This window comes from Hyalella azteca, unplaced genomic scaffold, assembly GCF_000764305.2.
Source record: "Hyalella azteca isolate HAZT.00-mixed unplaced genomic scaffold, Hazt_2.0.2 contig12831, whole genome shotgun sequence".
In the NCBI taxonomy this organism is placed as follows: domain Eukaryota; kingdom Metazoa; phylum Arthropoda; class Malacostraca; order Amphipoda; family Hyalellidae; genus Hyalella; species Hyalella azteca.
Genome location: NW_025942776.1, coordinates 1 through 17,943, shown reverse-complemented (window position 1 = coordinate 17,943; position 17,943 = coordinate 1). Strand labels below are relative to the sequence as shown.

The following is a 17,943-nucleotide window of genomic DNA, read 5'->3' as shown; positions in this document are numbered from 1 at the left end:
AGATATGATAACTTAATTTGCAGGGGAGCCGCTGCAAAACTCTAGGTTCTTGGTGTTCCACGACATGGGGCTGTCGGCGTACGAGCCTGACACGTGCCGCCTCCTCCACGTCGTGCAGGGCACTGACGTCATCCCTGGCACGCAGGAGTACGTTTGTGGCGATAAAGGTGAGCATCGCACGCGCCTGACGCGGAAAAAACGTAGAAAACGAGGTTTTTGTAGTAAAAAAATTTATGTTAAAATGAAAAAAAACTGAAAATCGTAGTATTAGAAGTTTTTAAAAAAATTTTTACTTGAAAACAAGATAAAATTTGTGTTATTGGAATAATTGTAACGAATAGAAAGACGTAGAAATCATGAGGTTGGAAAATTGTCTAAAAAAAATGAGGTTGAAAAAAAAAACTGGCTGAGTATGCCCAAAGATTCAATGTAGCGGCCTTGATTATATGACTTAAAATATACAATACAAGCATGCTAAGGTTTACCGTCCAATAAATTTTTGATAAATCTCTAAATTTATGTTATAAATAAAAAAAAACAGATGTGATTGATATATTCAGGGAGATTAATATTGTTTTCGTCACTCACTTTAATATAACATTATGTTAAATACAATAATTGAAATGTAGGCATATTACATGCATCATTAGCCTGCTGAAAGCGCAAGTTTCGAAAATTTGAAAGCAAAGAACAAATCAAATGAATTGACAATATCATAATCGCAAAAGTTTCTAAACTTTTCGTTGAAGATATAGATAGTGAATTTGCCTGGCATTTTATTCTTTTTTATAATCTTGGTGAACAATATTATATGTCTATATACTCATCTATAGCAAGGTAATAGGTACTATGCTATGCTGGATTGTATTTGTATTCTTAATATCGGATATAATCTGCATTTAAGGCTACCAGTTTTATCTCAAGTTAGCTGTGGACTATACCTCTAATATCTAAATAGGTTTAATAATTTATATTAATAAATTGCTATATATAAATTATATAAACGTGATTAAGTTGATATTCACAATGCATTTTATCACCACATATTTAATCGCCATGATCCTAATTACCATTCCTCTAATCACCCCGGGCCATAATAAACCCCTTAATCATCCCACACCATGCCATCCCATTATCATTTCGACCCTGATAACCTCACCCTTACTCTCACCGCCAATAATCACCCCTTCCCTAATCACCCCGCCCATAACCAGCTCACCACTAATCACAATAATTATTCTAATCGCCTCGCCCCTAATCACCTCACTTCCCATCACCCCACCACTAATCATCCCACTCTGTGTCCTGCAGAGTGAGTAGTGTGTCCTGCAGAGTGAGTAGTGTGTCCTGCAGAGTGAGCCACGTGTCCTCGAGTGGCGAAGGATTCAACTCTCCGAATAAATTTTTAACTTAATAACAATTCAGCATCAATATTCTTTATCAGCAGTGTTATTTAAATAAGTATATTATTTTAAATACTACTGTTAGCGTTGTTTTTCATGTATTCCTGAAATATTATTGACCAATATTTATTGAAAATATTTTATTAATTATAATAAGATATGATAACTTAATTTGCAGGGGAGCCGCTGCAAAACTCTAGGTTCTTGGTGTTCCACGACATGGGGCTGTCGGCGTACGAGCCTGACACGTGCCGCCTCCTCCACGTCGTGCAGGGCACTGACGTCATCCCCGGCACGCAGGAGTACGTTTGCGGCGATAAAGGTGAGCATCGCACGCGCTTGACGCGAAAAAAAACGTAGAAAACGAGGTATTTGAAAAAATTTATGTAAAAGTGAAAAAAATCTAAAAATCGTTGTATTAGAAGTTTTGAAAAAAAATTTACGTGAAAAAAGATAAAATTTGCGTTATTGGAACAATTGTACCGAATAGAAAAACGTAAAAATCGTGAGGTTGAAAAATTGTTGAAAAAATGAGGTTGAAAAAACAGCTGGCTGAGTAGGCCCAAAGATTCAATGTAAAGGCTTCGATTATATGACTTAAAATATACAAGACAATCATGCTAATCTTTACCGTCCAATAAATTTTTGATAAATCTCTAAATTTATGTTATACATAAATAAATACTGATGTGAATGTTATATTCAGGGGGATTAATATTGTTTTCATCACTCACTTTAATATTACATTATGGTAATTACAATAAATAAAGTGTAGGAATATTACATGTATCATTAGCCGGCTAAAATCACAAGTTTATCGAGAATTTGACAGCAAGGAACACGACAAATAAATTGACCATATCTTAATTCCTGAAACCAGCGCCAGTTCAGAATTGTAAGGATGGTTTCTTTTTCGAACGTTTTCATTGAAGATATACAATTGAATCAGGCTGGCGTTCTGTTCACTTTTAAAATCTTGAACAATATGGCAGGCCTAAATACTGATCTATACCAAGGGAATACTATACTATGCTGGATTGTATTTCTATTCTTAATATCGGATATAATCTGCATTTAAGGCTACATTTCTACCTCATTCATCACACACCCATTAATATACCCCCCTATTCATCCCACCCCATACCATCCCACTCCTAATCATTTCGACCCTGATCACATCACCGCCCATAATCACCCCCTCCCTAATCTAATCTCCTCGTAGAGACGATTAGATTATAGGGTATTAAACCCTCTAATCACCCCGCCCCTAATCNAACATTATGCAAGCTGTATAACATCATGCAAGCTGTATAACATAATAATTTGTGGTCTAATAACCCCCAATAATTACAGAACATGATGATCTATCTTAAAATGGAATATTGCCTACGTTGACAGTCCGGCAAATTGCTTATTTATGATACAATCCGATTTATGAGCATGACTTTTGTCTAAATAGAGATGCAATTTTTGTTCGCTCATGGGTCACCCTGACCTAGTTTAACAGCGCAAAAGTCCGTATCAGTGCATACGTGAATTAAGAGTCCCTTTTTACAACACTCCTCTTTAACTTCACTTCTTGTTGTTTGTTTGTTTGTTTGTTTGTTTGTCTGCTACAAATCTTGTAATCGAAATTTAACACACTTCTACTTATCCTATCGATCTGAAATTTTGCACATTTGTTTCAAGTTGGAGACAATACATGAATCAAATGTCAAAATAAATGATTTTAAAAATAAAAAATTTTTTTTCCAATATTAAAAAAATTGAAAAAATAATTTTGTCAGCTACAAATCTTATATCTGATATTTGACACACTTTTACCTGTCTAATTGATCTGAAATTTTGCACACTTGTGTGAAGTCAGANCAGATCCTCGAACTATCGAAAGCAGTCTATGCAAAAGCAGTCAATACAAACGTACATCTCGTTACATTCAAAATAATTAATTGTAGATTTTTTAATTTGTTTATCATTACTTTTCATTTTGATATTGTACAAATAACGTTCAATGTAATGAGGAGGTTTAAAGTAATGTAATCCCATAATGATTGTTTTCATCATAATAGATGACTGATCACCTCGGATCATCCGTCTTGAAGTTTCGATTTTTTCTCAACTTCTATTTTCTGCTGTTAAGACCCGCATTCTCATTTTTTTTCAATAAGATTTACGTACTTCTAATTATTTAAGATAAGAGAACAACTCACGGAAATAAATTCATCACCAATGCATTATTCGTTTATATGCAAGCTTTACTTAATCCACCGTAATGCAATATTGTTAGCAGCAAACGTGGGATTATTCTTTCGTGTTTATCGAACAATTTATTAGACGAATATGCAAAATTTTATCAACAGATCAAAGGTAAAATATTTCCTGTAATGAAAATGTACCTACACATTAATATCATAATAATATTTTCTCATGCACAATTTTTTCTGTGAAAATAGCACCGCAACTATCATGAATTATATCGAAGAAAGTATAATATAGTTGATTCGAAAGAGATACTCATTTCCGACTATGTATAAACTGAATTCTGGTTTCTGAAAGATACAAAATTTTAAATTTTTCGCATAATCTACAAATAAATTGCACTCTGAATATAAAATGTTGGATTCTAATTCTAGACTTGTTTTGAAATAATTCATCCGAGTTAGGTCATCTGAGCTTAAAAATGAATCTCATCGCAACATGAAAACAACTCTACAATCGCTATTGCTTTATCCTCGTGTTTCATTATGCGTATTCCTGCATATTAAGATGACTGCAGCGAGTAGTTTCATGTTGTCGCTGTAATATGAGCAGCAGCAGCAGCAGCAGCAGCAGCAGCAGTTTGCATTACAAGGTTCGGCGTCAACGCTTGTATATTAATTAAGAGTTTTCAGCGCTCTTGAGCTGTGAAGTTCAGGCAAAGGCTGGCGCATCTGTTAGCCACCACTGAACTAACGTCCTCTCTGTTCTCACACGACTTAATTTCATTCATAATTTATAAGTAATCATATACAGTACAGGTTTGTGAGCTGTATTTAGATGTTCATATAAGGAGAGAATGTACGTATAGGTTAGAGAGCTGTATTTAGGCTGTCGTTTATATAGGAATAGTACGCCAATAGAGAATGTCTAGTAGTAAAACAGGCTAGTAGGCTGTATTTAGATGCGACTCGAATTATTATACCATCGTTGATTGTTTTGATGTTAGTGAACAAGTGCAGTCTTCGATATGGAAAGGAAATCAGTAGCGCCCATTTCCCGAATATAATAAATATATTTCCCGGAAGCTTAGCCCGAATATAGTCCTAGGCTATTTTTTTGACTTTACCTCAATGTGATATTCATATCGTTTCCTGAACATGTAGAGATGAGGTTAGCTTATATTTCTTCAGATTTTCTTTAACAAAAAAAAATTAAATGCTAACAATTGGGCAGCAATAAGGCAACACATGAGCCCAACAAGGGATCATAATTTCTGCATCATCCTAAATATCCACGTTCCGTTTAGATGCAATGTGCCTTTTTCTTAATAAACTTTAATAAAAAAGTTTTAGGCTAGGCCGCTTTAGGCTTTTTTGTAATGCTCTTCATACCCAGCCTCCTGTAACCTTCTTAGCCTCTTGCCCTAGCCTCAGCACGCCATTAGCCTCGTAATTTAGTCTCCACTGAGCCGTGTTCTGTCCAGCCATCGCTTAGAGGAAGCAAGCGCTAAGCGGCCATCACGGCAGCTGCTTCCATAATATTCTCGCTACCTTATCTTAATAAAGAAGATAACGCGGCGCTTAATTAGGAAGATAATAATCTTGCTTCCTTATCTTAATAAAGAAGGTGAAGCTTAATTAAGAAGATAATAATCTAGCTTCCTTGTCTTAATAAAGAAGATAACGTGGCGCTTAATCAAGAACATAATATTCTCGCTTCCTTATCTTAATAAAGAAGATGATGCGACGCTTAATTAAGAACATAATATTCTCGCTTCCTTATCTTAATAAAGAAGATGATGCGACGCTTAATTAACAAGATAATATTCTCGCTTCCTTATCTTAATAAAGAAGATAACGTGGCGCTTAATCAAGAACATAATATTCTCGCTCCCTTATCATAAAAAAGAATGTGAAGCTCAATTTAGAAAATAATATTTGCGCTCCTCTTTCTTAATTTTGGAGATTACGCTGCGCTTCATTAAGAAAATAATATTCTCACTTCATTATCTTAATAAAGAAGATGGCGTGGCTCTTTTATATGAAGATAATATTCACACTACCTTATTTTAATACAAAAATTAACGTGGTTATTACCTATGAAGATAATATTCTCGTTTCCTTATCTTAATTTATAAGATGGCGTCGCTTTTATACATGAAAATAATATTCACACTACCTTATGTTAATACAAAAATTAACCTGGTTATTACCTATGAAGATAATATTGTCGTTTCCTTATCTTAGTTTATAAGATAACACTGCACTTATCCTTGCCTGCTTGTCACCTGAAGCGTTTGCTCGCATGTGCTGCTAAATTAAGTCCAGGAAATTAGTGCGACTTTGTCCAAATAACAATACACATTTTGCACTTGAGTGGGTCATCCTGACATAGCTTTTTCGGTAAACAGGCGTGTCAGTGTTGTGCTTAGTCTTTGCTTATGTTGTGAGTACGACCCATATAACAACATACGAATATATACGTATGTGTATATATATAAGTACGACCCATATAACAACATATAACAACGAAGTGGGGAATACGACCCATTCATGTTTCTGATAGTAGCTTTAGGCTCCACTATACATGGTTTGAGATACTAACTGGGATAACCTATAAAACCTGGTGGTACGATATTTCACTGGAATTTTTAATGCTATTAATTTTTTATACAACGCAATATTTGCTGGGGTCATGTGGCTCTGAATGAGAATATTTATTAAAATATATTCTTACTTCATCTATTCAATCGTTGCAGGTTTCCATCACACTCAATAATTAACTTACGATGTTGTTTTATTTCATTGTACATTTATTTGAATTAGTCACATAATTATCCGGGATATGAAAAACTATACTATAATATTGTTAATTATTTAAATAGAGCTATAGCTTAATTACATTGTACTAATCAGTATGGTATAAAGGATTATTCTACACTAAGATAAGGGAGCTATAGATCTTAACTCTATATTGATACGGATAACCTTAAGAATGCATCTAAATACTGACACAGTTGTATTTTACAGATCTAAACTCTGTACTGATATGGATAACCTCAAGGATGCATCTGAATAATGACACTGCACTTGCTGTATATAAAATAATCCAGCACCTTTGGTACTCATGCAGGTGATAGTAACCGACCAGTACCCCGTGGACCTGTGGTACGTCGCCAGCCTGGACCAAGTCTGGGTACTGAACTGGCGCTGAGGGCATCAAGACCATACAGGCGGGTGAGGGCATCAAGACTATACAGGTGAGTGAGGGCATCAAGACTATACAGGTGAGTGAGGGCATCAAGACTATACAGGTGAGTGAGGGTAAAACATATTCATGATTTAGCGCGTAAAATTTCATAGAGGTGAATTATTGATTAAAAGTGAATCATTGAAGAGAAAAAATTGGTATCGAACGTTTAGACTTTTAAGGAAGAATCTCCGCCTGTTTAACCCATTGAAGAATGTTTCCAATCATTCATAAATTCGAATTGAGGAACGGACAGCTTATTCGTGCAGCCTATTCATAGAAAATTATTTCACTCTCTTTTCATATTGATTGATGTACAGAGAAAAATGGTTATTATGTCGCATAAAAGGTACATTATATACCTAGAGGCGAAACGATGGTGGTGCAATGATATGATACAAAAGAACAATTGTTCAACTTCAAAGAAGAATGAGAGAACAATTGTTTAAATCCAGAAAAGAATTAGAGAAAAATTGTCCCAAATGAGAGAACAATAATTGTTCAACTCCAGAGAAGAATCATCACTAAATTGGAGAAACACCGTCGTGTCTGTTCAGTACGACAACGCCCTCATCTTTCATCAGAATATAACGGCATATAATTTTATTTGCATATAATTTTATTATTGTAAATATTGGGCAGTTAATTTTAATTTACAATGAAATATTTGTTTGCAGAAAAGTAAAATCAATTATATATTTATAAATTATCAAATATGCAAAATTATACAATCAAATATCATTATTAATATTTATTTTCTTTGCACAAGCAAAAATATGGCTCTCAGGAATTCTGCATACGGAAAATATTAATGTTTTTTAATTTCTTATAAGCTCACTATTTCATTCTAGACCAGGATTACTCATCCTCTTGAATGGATTAGGGTCGACCAAAGAGGCTCTATAATACTCTCCGTTTTGCTTGAGAAATCTAATGAAATTATTTCCATAATTTAAATCTTGACTTTAATTAATTTCACTACCTCTTCTATATATTTCAAGGCAGAAAATTGTATGACATCTTACCCACTGATAGATATAGCATATCGGAATAATAATAACAGTAACATTATTAAATATCACACTAATAGTAATAAAAATTACGATCAGATAATTACAATGGCAATAATGATAATAGTAAATAAATAATAAATTTTATATAGGCTGGAATATTGATTAATAACTAAATTTCTCATGAATAAGCCCTATTGGGAGGTATTTGAAAGTATTGGTACCTCTCCACGCAGGTCATCAGGTACGCGTCGCAGAAAAAGAAGCACCACACGGTGCACCCCGAGCCCATCGACGGCCATTTCGACCTGGTCAAGAACTTGTTCATCCCTCCCACTCAGGTGAGCTAGGTTTTCAATCAGGGCTAGATTTGATACAACAAGGTGTTTCAACTAAAGCTAGGTTTGATACACCAGGGTGTTTCAATCAGGGCTAGATTTGATACAACAGGGTGTTTCAACTAGGGCAAGGTTTAATGCACCAGGGGGTTTACACTAGGGCTACGTTTGATACACCATGGTGTTTCAATAGGGCAAGGTTCGATAGGCAAGAAGAAAGGTTTGAACAGGGCAAGATTCGACCAGGGTTTGGTTTTCAATCAAACTAGGTCATGATTAACCACTACCAATGCCACTCATACCAATGATACCATTTTCTGTGAAAAAATTTTTTAAGACAACACAAGGACAAAAATGCGTTCGAAAAAGTATCACTAAAATCTCTGTGTTAGGTCTTCATTCGATATTTAAAAAATTGCATAAATAACAATGGGAGATTTAGCCCAATCCTCTGCAGAGTTACCAAACTATAAAAAATTCCGAATAGGTATCTATTACTTATATTCCGATTCTTCGTATCTGATATCTTTAGGATGTGATATGTATTGTTTGCTCCTGTCATTACATAATACATTTGCTTTGTCAAAAGATGTTTTTTCTTGTCATTATTTAAAAATTTATACTCATGTCATAGTTGTACAATTTTGGAGCTCCTTTCCTATTTTAAATTGTTTACTATTTTTTAATGGTAGGTATGTTTGTTCATTCCATAGTATAAAAACATGTGCTCCCTATAACCCCCCAGGACCTGGGCCACGACTTCCGCTACGCGTACGTGACACACACCAACCAGCGCGGCCTGTACAAACTCGACTTGGCCAACATGAAGTACGTCAAGACCGTAGACCTGACGCCCTACAACTGCGTGCCGCAGGGACTCGTCTATTCTTCCCTACGTGAGTTGTTAATTAATAAGAATTAATAAGAATTAATTAATGCTCTGGTACTAGACTACCTCACGGACGCGGTGGTAGGAGTCAAGTCGTCGCTGGTAGGGCAGCCCTATGTCACCCCGGACTCACAACTCGTCGTGACGGTTGATACCAAGTCTCGTGTCAAGATCGTCGTGCAGAGAGTTACTGGTGAGAACTTGTCTGATGTTTACGGTCTTTCTCTTAGATTTATTATTTTTTACACAAGAATTTAGTAAGTAATATGAGTAAAGAACTTAAAATGGACAAAATAGTGAAGTATGTAAGTAGTATAAAAGTAAGTAATGGAAGTGGTAAGTAATAGTAAGTAATAGAAGTAAAGAACTTATAGTGGTCAAAATAGTGAAGTGTGACTTGAAAGTAAAGCATCCACTTTAAAGCATTTTTCTCCTTGAAGTAATTTTCCACTTAAGAGTAATTTATCAATGGAAAGTAAATTTTTCGCTTGAAATAATTTGATTTTCCATGTTCCCTCTGACATGTTTATTATTTCAGTTTTCGAATCGTCAATTTATAGTCGTCTGATATATCTTATACTATCTCTTTTTAAACTTCGAACTCAGTGAAAGAATTGCTTGCCGGTGCGACTCGATCTCACGGCCAGTATTTGAACAATATCCGCTTTCCAATGAGATTTTACCAGATTGATGTTCTTGTTTTGCAAGTAAACAGCTAAATAGTTTTATGGTCTGTGAATGCTAATATTAACTTGCTTTTTCTACATGTCAAAGACTAAATATAATGTTAACCTGTGTGTGTTACGTTTAAACTACATTTTCTACGAGTCAAAATTAAATAAATTGATTGCTGAATCAATAAACTTACTTTTTCTGTCTGCCAAATTCCAGATAATTAAGCACCTGTACGTAAATAAAATACTGAACAATTGTAATAATGAATTAAACATTTTGATGACAGAGCACGGGCTGGATTACCTCTACGACGTGAGCACGACACTGAACGTGTCTGACATCACCTTCTTCCCGTCCCGCGTCAGCCACAGCTACGACCTCTTCGCTGCCAGCACCGACAAGGATGATATCCTCTCCCTGGACCTTCAAACTGGTACCAATCATACCATACTAGTGATACAATACCAATCATACCATACCAATAATACGATATCAATGATACAATACCATGATGCCATATCGATGAAGCGATAACAATGATGCCATGCCAATGATACCATAGCTAATACAATACCAGTGATACAATAACAGTAAAACCCATGTTGATCAGTATGGTAACAATAAATTTATTCCTGCTGAACTTGCATGGAGATTATTAATGATCACTAATTTGTTGCTTTAATAAAATGTACGATATGAGTTGAATTTCAACTTTCAGAGAAATCAATCAAACTTTCTCCTGATTGAGACGTACTATTTGCGTTCATACGGGTCAACCTGACCAAGTGTGGGTAGGGTATACATATGATCTCTGCCCGTACGGAGGTATGGATGTATGTCACTAATTGGAAAACGACACATTAATTTTTCAAAATGATATCTTCTAATCCTCTCAGGCAAGGTTGAACTCATCACCGGCGTCGGTCACCCCATGCCCGGTAACCTCGCTGAGTGGGGTAATACAAACCGCCCCATTACCTCGTCAGGGGTGTTCGGCCACTACATGGTCTCCCCGTCAGATGGGGCAGTTTTCGTCCTCAATGGGGATGCACGAACCGTCAACTGCGAAATCGGTTCGCTGGTTCATCCACGTTTTTCGCTCTGGATGACGCGGCCTCAAGGCTAGAAGGGTAAATCTTACCCATCCAGAAAGAAATAGCTTCGTATCAGAGTGGAAAACTCCTTCCTTCCATCTCGAGATAAATATTTCAATGCCGTTTAATGGATAATATACTTTTTTTCTGAAATATTTCCCGGAGTCAGGAAGTTTACTATTCTGAACCTGGATTCTCCCGGAACCTTGCAGTTTACTATTATAGTTTACTTATATTTTGAACAAACTTCCGGAACACAAGTGTACTTTGTGTAAATCAGTCAAGTGAACAGCACTCGCAAGACTGCCTCTTTAGATCCAGCCTGAGCGATTTAATGTTGAAACTAAACCGATCTACAAAATTAAATGTTGAAAAAGTGGACAATGCAATTATATATTTTTTCCTAGAAAATTCAAAGTATAAATGATCATTCGATGTTATTTATATATCAATTTGAATCATAATTGGTTTACAGGAACATAGATATCCGCCATCGCAATATCGAGATATCCATTGCGATTGGTGAAATTCCTGGTTAGTTTATGAGCGATGCTACTGATATAATTTACCGTTGTGCTTAAAATTATTTTCTAATAAAATGTCATAATCTGAGTGCCTGCAGGTCCTATCTTTTCCTGGAGGAAACTCAATTATCATTATTAAATGAGGCGCAGGTGCTAATATAATTTAATGTCCAGTCATTTATTCCCGAAGTTAATTAATCATTCACCCATAATTGTTTTTCACTGCTAAACCTTTAACCTACTCTAGCCTTTCAACCTAACCCATAATTGTTTTAACTTAAGCCCCCAAACCTAAACCTCTACCCTAACCTATCCTTATAACCGAAACCTCCAAACCTTAACCTTTAGCCTATTTGGCTTGCACTATAGTTCAGGTGTCATTGCTAACATGAACTGCATGAAAAAAAAAATAAGTTTGCAGGATATTATTTTTTACATAAATTATTTCATTTATTTCTTTTTGATTAACTCAATTTGCAACTAATTTGCGCAGGTAAGAAGAATTAATATTAATTTCTTTCAATTTACAACTAATTTGGGCAGATAATAAGAATTAAAATGAATTTCTACCATCCATTGATACCGGAAATGAGGCATTGAACACAATGTCGTGAGCCTCTCGTATCACCATAGTGCGTATAGAATACACATTATTTACTAGAAAGAATCACGTAACGTATTGGGTTATTATAGACTTATAAATAATCATATTATGTTTATATGTTATTATTGAGTTGTTATAGACAATAACAACCATCACATGTTTAGATAATATTTTTAGTTATTTTAGACAAATAACCATATTATGTTTATATGTTGTTATTGAGTTGGTCTAAACATAAACAACCATCACATGTTTAGATAATATTTTTAGTTATTTTAGACAAATAATCATCATATGTTTATATGTTATTTTTGAGTTATTATTACGCATAATTAACCATCAACTTTACTGGTGCTAGTGCAATTTTTAAGGAGCTGAAAATTCCTTCTCTCTAATTCTGTAATCAAATAATAATTCATTTTACTATATCGGAATTATTGATGAACTCATGTGCATTTTATATAACAAATTTGCCTTAATGCTGATCGAGTTAAAATTTCAATAACTGTTCAAAATGATTAAAATTTCTTAATATTATGCTTTATATAAGTTCAACGCATTCACACATAAAAGAATTCGAAAGCATTTTTTTTTTGAAACTTGATTTTGCAGCTGCCGAATAAATATATAACCTTCAAACCTACACTCGTAATCAATATGATTTCTGCATGGAATATCATATAAATACCATAAATGTCATATTTATTCTATAAACATATTTAATGCTGGCAGCACTGAAGTCACTTTCACGGCATATTATTTCGAAATATTCATATAATTGAAAAAGCTTTCCATAAGGACTCCATGACGCATGATATGACATTTTATCTGTCATAAACGCAGTTCACGCAGCAATGAGAAGCCTTCTCATTTTTTTTTTAAATAAGAGGCAAAGTACCCTGACTTATTAGCTCTCCACTAATCACCGATGATCATGTACATATACATCTGAATCTTTCGGGATTCTTCCTCAATTTTACGTGGACTATACAAACAGAAATGGACTATACAGACAGAGATAGACTATACAGACAGAGATGGACTATACAACTACTGTTAGTGCGCTGATACAGGCATGTGGTGCGATTTATACTGGTCCGTGTAATATAGCCAAGATTAATAATTCATGATAATATTTCTGTGCCCTTCTCAGTTTCATAATATTGTTAGCGCGACTTGTACATAGCGGCTTTACGTTTAGGCTTCGCTTCGTTCTCAGCTGATCAAGGCAATTTTACGAATTTTTTTCGTGATTGATGTTTAAAATACATAACAATACACAAAATACATAAACGACCCATTATTCAATTTTTTTCAATTTATTTAAACCCGAGAGAAGGGTCTATAAATTGCATTTACCTTTACAGTAACAAACTGTATTAAAATCTTCACAAAATTTTGAATGTTAAAAATTCATTCTTCAAAATGTTAAAGCGAGTGATTTTTCACGCTATCGTTTCATCATATTCTGCGTTCATCATATATGGCACTTCACCATGTTCAGCGTTCACCATATATGGCACTTAACCATATTGAAAGATGGTGCAACAGTTCAGACGATGGGGCAACTGATACAACTGGGATAAATTCTTATTACGCGTAGCTATTGAAACAACAATTTACTTCTATATAATAAGAGGCAATTTGCTTGCGTGTTAAGACGTATAAAGTTAGTTGCTGTAATAGCTCGACGTAACTTTTAAGAACTTTAGTTGTAAGATCATTAAGAACCTAGCGGCTGATGTACTTAAACTTCTCTAACTTTGGTTCTTATTAAGGCTTAACTATTAAGGGTGGATGTAATTTGTATATAAATATTCATTCAATTTAATTATTCATAAGAACTGCTTCAAATTCAGAAATAAATTGACCTCGGTTACTTCCGGTAGAATGGAACATTCTAAGAATCTTCTATTATTCAATGAAAAATTAATAATTTCAACGTAAACTCTTTTTGTTTTAGAATTTTCAAGCTTAGAATTTATTAATTTATAGAAGTAAACTTTCAAATATTGATCAAAAATTGTAAAGATGAAATCTTTGAGTGAGATTCAGCAAGAAATTAATTCGGATACAATTATTGTGTTAATTTTTGTGATTGGTTTGAAGATCTAATAATTCAATGAGATATAACTAAATAAATTTAAATTTCCCCGTTATATTAATAGTTAATATTATTAATTGCTACTGATCGTACAAGCGGTACTTTCCAACAAGCAAAAATATTAAAATAAATCAACAAAGCGGGGGAAAATTCATCATCTGACTATTATTGTATCAACATAATATATGTAATTTTTCAGTGGGTTTTCTTATTCTGTTCAGGAATCGAAGATTACAGAACAAGCGAACAGCTTTCCTCGATCGAATCTAAAAGTTTTTGTTTGGAAGTTTATCGCGCATTTGTTAAATTGTATATAATTAATCTAAAACCAATCTTCTTCAGGCAGTGTAATCGAAATTGAAAGTTTCTATCCGTTTTTTTCATTAAAGAAGTAAAATTTTTGTAGAAAATGTAAAAATAGGCAAGCACTTCTACTACTCAAGCTCACTGAACTTAATTGAAAAAAACAGACACGTGCTCTTCAACTCAGCACTACACAACAGCACTGAGTTATTTATGAACAATTTAGCTGAATTTCATTCAACTCTTTGACGTAATTAAACTCTGACGCTGAATTTAAAGCAACGGCTTCTATCTATAGGTGCAAAATAAAATATCCTCCTTTAAACATTTGTACAATTTTAATATACATAACTTTCAACCAAAATTGCATTCATGTTTATTTTTAATGTATTTTTCAGTTGGAAAATTCACGAGTTTTCTCGAAGTAAGCAAACCAATTTTATTCATTCTACAAGATTGACCATCTCTGCCCACTCAGAATATTGGGTCTATTAATTAATTTGGACACACTCAGTAAGTGTGTCCAAATATTGGCACACTTTCTGCACGTACGCCCTATTCTCAGTCAAAACTGGGTCAAGATGACCCACTCAAGGACAAGAATTAAGTGCAACGTTATATCTGGACAAAGCCTCTCAATTTTTCTGGGTGTGGTCTCTATTTCGCTTCCCTCATAGTGTTACGTGGCCAGCGTATGTGGATCTTATAACCTTTGTGATATGTACGGAGGAATTTTAATAAAACATTCAAACTGAAAAATCTTTTACATTCCTGTTGAATTATTTAACTTCTGTTATTTTAGAAATAATGGAATTGTTGCAGTTATATTTCTTTGAATTGCTCTAAAAGTTTGTGATGTTCTAATTGTTTTAAATGGTAAATGTTATTAACATTTTGCAAATATTTGATGTTGAGATTAAATTGTTAAAGTTTGCAGGTCTGGTCCATTATAACTTATTCATTTCAGAGTCACTTTGGCAAAACCTTATTTCAACATCAATTTACGAAAACTAAGAAAAGATTCAATTTACGAAAGCTAGAGTGATCGCCGCCTTACGAAACCATGAAGTCAGATTACTTTACAAAACTTTAAGCTAACCCCACTTTACAAAAAACATAAAATCAATTAAATTTTGGCAAGACCTTAAATTAGCATCACTTACCAATTTGTAAAGCCAGTGTTACCATCTCTTAAATTTCATTCATTGCTAGAGGCAAAACTTAAATAGATTTATATGATTAACAGTGAGCTAACGTGAATCTCGTGAATGACTTTAAAAAACTTAAAACTAGTTTCTTTTCGTCACTTTTTACGCACTGCCATTCCATGAAGTCTTAAGTTTATGTACTTTCATAAATTGTGGATAAGAACCATTTGATCATAAATTAAATCACCTAATTACTAACCATTTTTACTTTTTTTAGCGTTGACACTACTTTGCGTGCTGTTGTGGCGGATTTTGGATGTTTTTTCTTTTACTTTCTATCAATTTTTGACTTATTAAACGTTATAGAAAAAATTCTGACGTTAACGGTATGCATTAAACAAAGCCACCAATAAATCTGTTACAAATTTCTGAGAAGTCAAAATTAAATTGTAAAAAATCATTGTTAGTTAGAAAGTTAGTCGCACAGCGCAATGGAAGCCTACAAATAGAAAGAAAATATTGGATTAAACGCAGGGAAATTTGTATTTATTTTCAAATGAGACAACGGGGAAAAATTATTTTACTTTAAAACAATTCGTGGAAGCATTTATAATATATCAGCCTAAAAAAGGTTTAAGTTGACAAAATTATTTGTTTAAAATTGAATACTTTGAGGATGAGGAAGGTAATTGCTAGGACAAATTTGAGCGAAATTCTCAAATAACTTGCAAAAAAAGAGAAATTTCATAACCTAAAAATTTCGATCATAAACAAAACATGGTAAAGAATATTAGTTCATTTGCATCAAAAAATTATAGGGAGCAATTGTATTTACTTGAAGCTTGCACCAATAATGGTTTATTATAGTTAAATAAAATTTAAGACTGAAATACATTTATAATATTTGACTGTAACCAAACAAAAATTGTTCGAATATTTTTCTCTAAAATCATGATTTTTCTATATTTCGAATTACAAATTTTCAACATATGCCAATTTTTCGCTTCAAATCTTCTATTTAAAGTGTGTCGGCATCACCAGCTTCCCAAAATATTATCGCCGAAAACTTGTGGATTTAAAAGCAGTAAANAGATGTGTATAAGAGATTGCAGTATATCACTTGTAGGGTAAAAATATATCACTCGTAGCGTAAAAAAAAGCAAATTTAGAGCAGGCTTTCCTGGCAATGACATTACGTCACGGCTAATAGCCTGGCGCTCCTGACGTCAATTGGATGAAGCCAACGCAATCATTGGGGTATTAAGTGCCGCAGATTACCCGGAATAACTTGCCTGCAATTAGTCATATTTTGGGTTGCACTTTCCAGGTCGAGCGTTGAACATGAAGAACTTTAAGGCATTTGACAGGGTATTAAATTGATGCTCAAATGAACTGATTCTTCTGTAAAAAGATCTTATTCAAATCAAGTGAAGGCTGAAGATTTTGATATATATTTTAGTTTGAAGTAGTTCAGCCATGGTTTTGAAATATTCGCACACGCAAATACATGATATACAAATTAAATAGAGGTTTTTCAATCTGCTGTAAATTTTAACTTCTGAGAAGTATAAAAAAAGCTTCTAAATTGTTAAATTAAATCAAATTTAAAATATAATTTTCATCAGTCAACTGGTCAGCTTTCGATGTTCAGATTCCACATGACCATATTCCAAATGTTAAGATCCAAATGTTCAGATTCCAAATGTTCAAATTCGAAAAGCCCAGATTCCATATGTTCAGATTCCAAATGTACAGTTTCAAAATATTCAGATTCTAAATGTTCCGATTCCAATTGTTCCGATTCCAGCTGTTCAGATTCTGAATGTCCAGATTCCGAATGTCCAGATTCCAAATGTTTATATTCCAAATGTTCAGATTTAAAATGTTTAGATTCCAAATGTTCAGATTAAAAAAGTCCAGATTCCAAATGTTCAGATTCCCAATATTCAGTTTCCAAATGTTCAGATTCCAAATGTTCAGATTCCAAATGTTTAGATTCCAAATGTTCAGATTCCAAATGTTCAGATTCCAAATGTTCAGATTCAAAAAGTCCAGAATCCAAATGTTCAAATTCCCTATGTTCAGTTTCCAAATGTTCAGATTACAAATGTCCAGATTCCAAATGTTCACATTCCAAATGTTTAGATTCGAAATGTTCAGATTCTAAATGCTCAGGTTCTAAATGTCTACATCCCAAATGTCCAGATTCCAAATGTTCAGATTCGAAAGGCCTAGATTCCAAATGTTCAGATTTCAAATTTTCACCTTCCAAATGTTCAGATTCCAAATGTCCACATCCCAAATGTTTAGATTCCAAATGTTCAGATTCCAAATGTTCAGTTTCCAAATTTTTAGATTCCAAATGTTCAGATTCCAAACGTTCAGATTCCAAATGTTCAGTTT

The 17,943-nt window shown here is 33.8% G+C and overlaps 1 protein-coding gene across 1 annotated transcript in view; it reads left to right on the top strand.

Moving 5' to 3' along the window:
* LOC108667666 (follistatin-related protein 5-like) overlaps positions 1-12,484 on the top strand; it is an 85,371-nt gene extending 72,887 nt beyond the window's left edge. The window contains 8 exon segments of the mRNA XM_047883420.1: positions 24-212; positions 1,582-1,725; positions 6,715-6,838; positions 6,894-6,915; positions 8,098-8,202; positions 8,945-9,281; positions 10,050-10,196; positions 10,660-12,484. Of these exon segments, the coding sequence (XP_047739376.1) occupies positions 24-212; positions 1,582-1,725; positions 6,715-6,838; positions 6,894-6,915; positions 8,098-8,202; positions 8,945-9,281; positions 10,050-10,196; positions 10,660-10,889 (1,298 nt within the window). The 3' untranslated portion in view covers positions 10,890-12,484.
* The last annotated feature ends 5,459 nt before the right edge of the window (positions 12,485-17,943 follow it).